We start from the raw sequence: 4,868 nt of genomic DNA on the forward strand, positions 1-4,868 counted from the left end.
GCTATGCTTCGGCATCTCCCTCCTGAGGGACTTCACCATCTTCTTACCCTCTATAACCGGTTCTGGACTGAAGAGGTTTTTCCTACTGCCTGGCGTGAAGCCTATATCATCCTGATCCTGAAACCGGGCAAGCTTGCAACGTCTTCTGCCAACTATCGGCCGATTGCCCTTACCAGCTGTCCTTGTAAAGTCGTCGAAAAGATGATCAACGCCCGGTTAGTTTGGTTTTTGGAGCATCATGGCCACCTATCAAATTTTCAGTGTGGATTTCGGCGGTATCGTTCCACCACCGATCATCTTGTTCATCTTGACACTGCCATCCAGGACGCCTTTCGACATCAGGAGCATCTTGTCGCCATCTTTCTTGATCTGGAGGAGGCCTACGATACGGTCTGGCGCTATGGTATCTTGCGGCAAGTGCTCGCATGGGGCGTGCGTGGACATATGGGTTTTTTCTCCAGCATTTTCTCTGCGAGCGCTCGTTTAGAGCGAAGCTTGGATACACACTGTCTCGGTCTTTTTCTCAGGCTACTGGTGTTCCGCAAGGCAGTGTGCTCAGTGTGACTTTATTTGCTGTGGCTATGAACAGTATCATGGCCGAACTTTCCCCTTTTGTGCATGGGCTGCTGTATGTGGACGACTTCACCATCGGTCACATGACCTCCGCACCATCGTTCGCCAGCTACAACTGACGCTTAACCGCCTTCAACATTGGTCTTCCCACACAGGCTTTCAGTTCTCCTCACTAAAGACGAAATGTGTACACTTCTGTCGTCTGAAGAACTGTGCTTTCAATCCGGATCTTTATTTGGGCCCTATTCGTCTATCTTATGTGGAGAGTGTTCACTTTCTGGGCCTTGAGTATGATAGCCGCCTTGCTTGGACTGCCCATATTCGCCAGCTGAAGTATAGTTGTCTCCATGCGATGAATTTGCTGCGCCTGGTTTCCCATACCACTTGGGATGCTGACCGTGTTGTGCTGCTTCGACTGTATCGGAGCCTCATTCGCTCTAAGATGGACTATGGTTTTGTGGCGTATGGTTCTGCCCGTTTATCTGTCCTTCGTCACCTGGACACTGTTCACCATCTGGGCCTTCAGATTGCGATTGGTGCTTATTGCACAAGTCCGATCCTCAGCTTATACGTCGAAGCCTACGAACCATCTTGGGATCATCGTCGCCAGTTGTTGCAGCTGAGATACTTGCTTCACCTGCGAGCTTATATTGACCACCCGTCTAATTTCACCCTGGATGCTGGTGCTCGTCTTCAACGCTATCACGCCCGACCCACTTGCACCCGGCCTTTTGGCATTCGTGCCCTTGAGCTTTTAGCTGACCTTGACGTCAATCTCCCTGCGCTTTCTACACTGGGTTTCCTGCCTCTTCCACCTTGGCAGCTTTCGAAGCCTGTGGTCAATCTCCACTTGTTGTGGTTCAAGAAGGCTACTACTACCGATTTGGAATTTCGGCAACAGTTTTTGTGCCTCCTCGACTCTTATCGAGGCCACCGTCTTATCTTCACTGATGGCTCCAAGCAGGCTGATGGTGTAGGAAGTGCTTTTGTCCTGGATGTCCACCTCTTCAGGTTCCAGCTTCATCCATTCTGCACAGTATTCACTGCAGAGATGGTTGCCATCTTGGAAAGTCGCCACCATATCCGCCGTCGCCATGTTCGCCGTGTTGTGATCTGCTCTGATTCCAGCAGCGCCTTACATAGCCTAGCCGATGTCACTTCTACGCATCCGCTGGTCCAGCACGTCCTCCTTACTTGTCATGCACTACTTGCTGAGGGCTATGATGTAACGTTCTGTTGGGTGCCTGGCCATGTTGGCATCCCTAGCAATGAGTTTGCTGATGCTGCTGCGAAGGAGGCTGCTGTTGCTGGTCGACGCTGTCTTCTTCCTGTTTCTAGCTCTGATCTCTGCTCTGTGTTTGCTCACGTTCTCCGTCAGCGCTGGCAGTCCTCCTGGGATGAGCAGATTCACAATAAGCTGCATGCAGTGAAGCCCCGCCTTGGAGTCAGGTCGACGAGCTCCCGATCATTTCACCTGGCCCGCCTTCGGATTGGACATAGTCATCTCACTCATGCACATCTTCCGCGACGTACGCCTCCGCCTGTGTGTCGTCATTGTGGTCAGCCCCTGAGTATTTGTCACCTCTTAGTGGAATGTGTGCCTCTTGCTTCTGCCAGACTTTTGTTTGGACTGCTAACTGACCTCGCTACTGTTCTCGGTGATGATGAAGCCACTGTGTTGAAGACGTTCCAGTTTTTGCGGCATTTGCATGTTTTGACGGCGCTTTGACTTTCTTCTGTGTTCCAGTGCTTCCTACCTACGATCTGTGTACCATCTTCCTTTTAGTGCTAGCGAGTGATAGTTTTAATGTATGACCTTTACGCACATTCAGTGACTAGTCTTTGTTTTTGTCATTCGTGTGACTGTCTCTTCTACGACCAGTGATGGGTGCAAAAGACTTTGTCGTCGAGGCACCCTCTCCAACCCCTTTTCCATTCCATTCCATTCATGTACAGCGAGGGAAACAGGGAACCTCCTCGCCGTGCCGCCCAGTGCACATGGATTGTTGTGAACTGAACTTTAAGAAGTTGATTGGAATTCGGTAAATAAGTGGCAACACGTTATTCACTATAATTAATACTACAATTGCGGTTGTTGGCTAACCTGACAGGTGAGTAATCAACATGTTTCAAGTACAAAGAACAACAGAAGATGTAATGTAGAAGTACAAAGCTGTCAAAGATTCAAGCTTTGTCCTTTATTAAACCTCTAAGAAGGCCAAGCAAACGAAGTGACAGTCGGCGATGAAGATAACAAAGTTGCAAGTTGGCAAAGCAGTGTTTTTGTAGCCAACGATCATGAACACCTCTAAGCTGGATGTTTATTTCCTTTTAATTTATAGTAAAATTATTTCTTCATTGTCTTAAATAAGCTTAATCGTTGTAATTTCCTTTCATAAACAGCTATCCTGTGACGCAGTTGATAGAATAACATTCGGTGTAAGGCAATGTGCATGACCGAAAGCTTGACTCCCAACCAGCAATGATTCCAACTTCTCGAGTCTCTGAGCCAGTACTGGTGTTGGGTGAATCCTATTATGTGAAGAATCAAGGGTTATGTTCGTCTACAGTATGCATGTAATAACCCAAAATGTAAAATTATAGTACATCTTAATCGCTTAAAAGCTTATTCTTTTCTTTTAACTTTGTAGAACAACACGATCTTATTTAAATGCAATTTCTACATATAAGTTGTAACGAAACACCCTTAATCCCTTTTCTTTCAGAATGACCACCCCGGGCCAAAATCCGTACTAGAAAGAATAAGAGAAAAGCACATATCTAACCTTCAAATTACAGACCTGCCCACCCGGGGAAATAATCCTGAAAAAAGTGGGGAGAGTTTTCGCCGGTACTGTATTAAAAGGCCGCGTAGCGCACCCAGATAATGTATATGTATCACTCTCACTTTTAATATACAAAACTCAAGCAAAATATCTCAGTTGTTTAAGGAAGTTACTTAGCAATGATAAACCTACTATTTCAAATTAACAAGGATAAACAATTTATTATAAATAAAGAAAAAAATAAAAAAAATCCAAAAAAATAATAATACACAAAATATTAACAATTGGATAATAATAAAAAATCTAACAGTTCCTGATGGAAAAACAGCCTAGAGTACATTTTTTTGTCAATAGCACCATTCCAAGATGGCCTACAGCAACCTCCAATTTTCTCATCTTGAAGTAGTCAAATTTTTAATTAGGAAAATCATACATTTGCTTGTGTCTAAATATGTCAATCATTAAATAATCGTTTTTTAAATACATTTGAGTATACTCACGGATAATTCCACTGATAAATTTTTCACCATTTTTCACAAAAAAAAACAATAATTTAATTTAACAAAGTGTAAAGAACAAACACTACGCACCTTAAACAGTGACCAACTGACGATCGACGTCAGTTGATCCATGGCTTCCATTCCGGGTTCGAAACCAACCAATCACAATCCGGATTCTAGATCACGAGGTCCTCGTCATTTTACATTACCAGCTGGTACCAGATCTCCGAATATATTTTCTCAAATCATTACACACCTGTTTGAGACCAGAAAGGGTGGATGGAAGAGGTAAAGGGAGAATAAGGTCGTACGTCTCCATAAAATAAAAGATGGACCCATCTACTTCCTGATAAATCCATAATAATAAGTTACCTATTTATATATACATACATCACCCAAATCCACATTACATATATGTGACAATCCACGTCGTCACACATCATCTCCGTAGATGAAAAATTTTACTCAAAGAAATTTTTCATTACTGACCAAGCTTTAATTAAAAAAAAAAAAAAACAAATTAAATAATCTTATCCAGATTTTAGGAGTACCTTATACATTTTTCAATGAAGATGAAATGAAATGATGATGGAAAAAGAGTGTTAGTAGATGATTGATTGATTATGAAAGTGAACAATAACAACAAAATATACACATAAAACCAATACACCCAATTCTCGTTATGCTGTTCAACTTTCACTGATGTTATTAACGTTTCTTTGTTCTCTATATATTTTTGCTAAACTTGTATGGGTAACAACCATCTTACCATCTTCAGTCTCACATTGAAGTTTATTGGCAGTAGGTTTCGATACGACCGTCATTAGCCCCAACACTGTGGCATCAATGACTTTGTTACGTTATCTTTCAGAGAAGATTTTAACTGAGACTTAACCAACACCGTGTCTCCAACAGCAAACGTGACTGGAAGAATCCGCTTATTATACAACCGACGCCTTGCTTCCCATGCTTTATCCATATTAACGAAAGCTTGGTCCCATATTTGTGT

General features: G+C 43.1%; 1 protein-coding gene across 1 annotated transcript; it reads left to right on the top strand.

Moving 5' to 3' along the window:
• The first annotated feature begins 1,015 nt into the window (after positions 1 to 1,015).
• LOC145687601 (uncharacterized) lies at positions 1,016 to 2,302 on the top strand. The gene has a single exon (XM_081761067.1). It carries the CDS (start codon positions 1,016 to 1,018, stop codon positions 2,300 to 2,302), a length of 1,287 nt encoding a protein of 428 aa, XP_081617193.1.
• The last annotated feature ends 2,566 nt before the right edge of the window (positions 2,303 to 4,868 follow it).

The sequence above is a fragment of the Thermobia domestica genome, chromosome 6, assembly GCF_964235325.1.
Source record: "Thermobia domestica chromosome 6, izTheDome1.hap1.1, whole genome shotgun sequence".
NCBI classification, from domain to species: Eukaryota; Metazoa; Arthropoda; class Insecta; order Zygentoma; family Lepismatidae; genus Thermobia; species Thermobia domestica.

Excerpts from the sequence above, each read along its gene's own strand:
- LOC145687601 (XM_081761067.1), top strand. The coding sequence starts at position 1,016 with ATGGACTATGGTTTTGTGGCGTATGGTTCTGCCCGTTTATCTGTCCTT.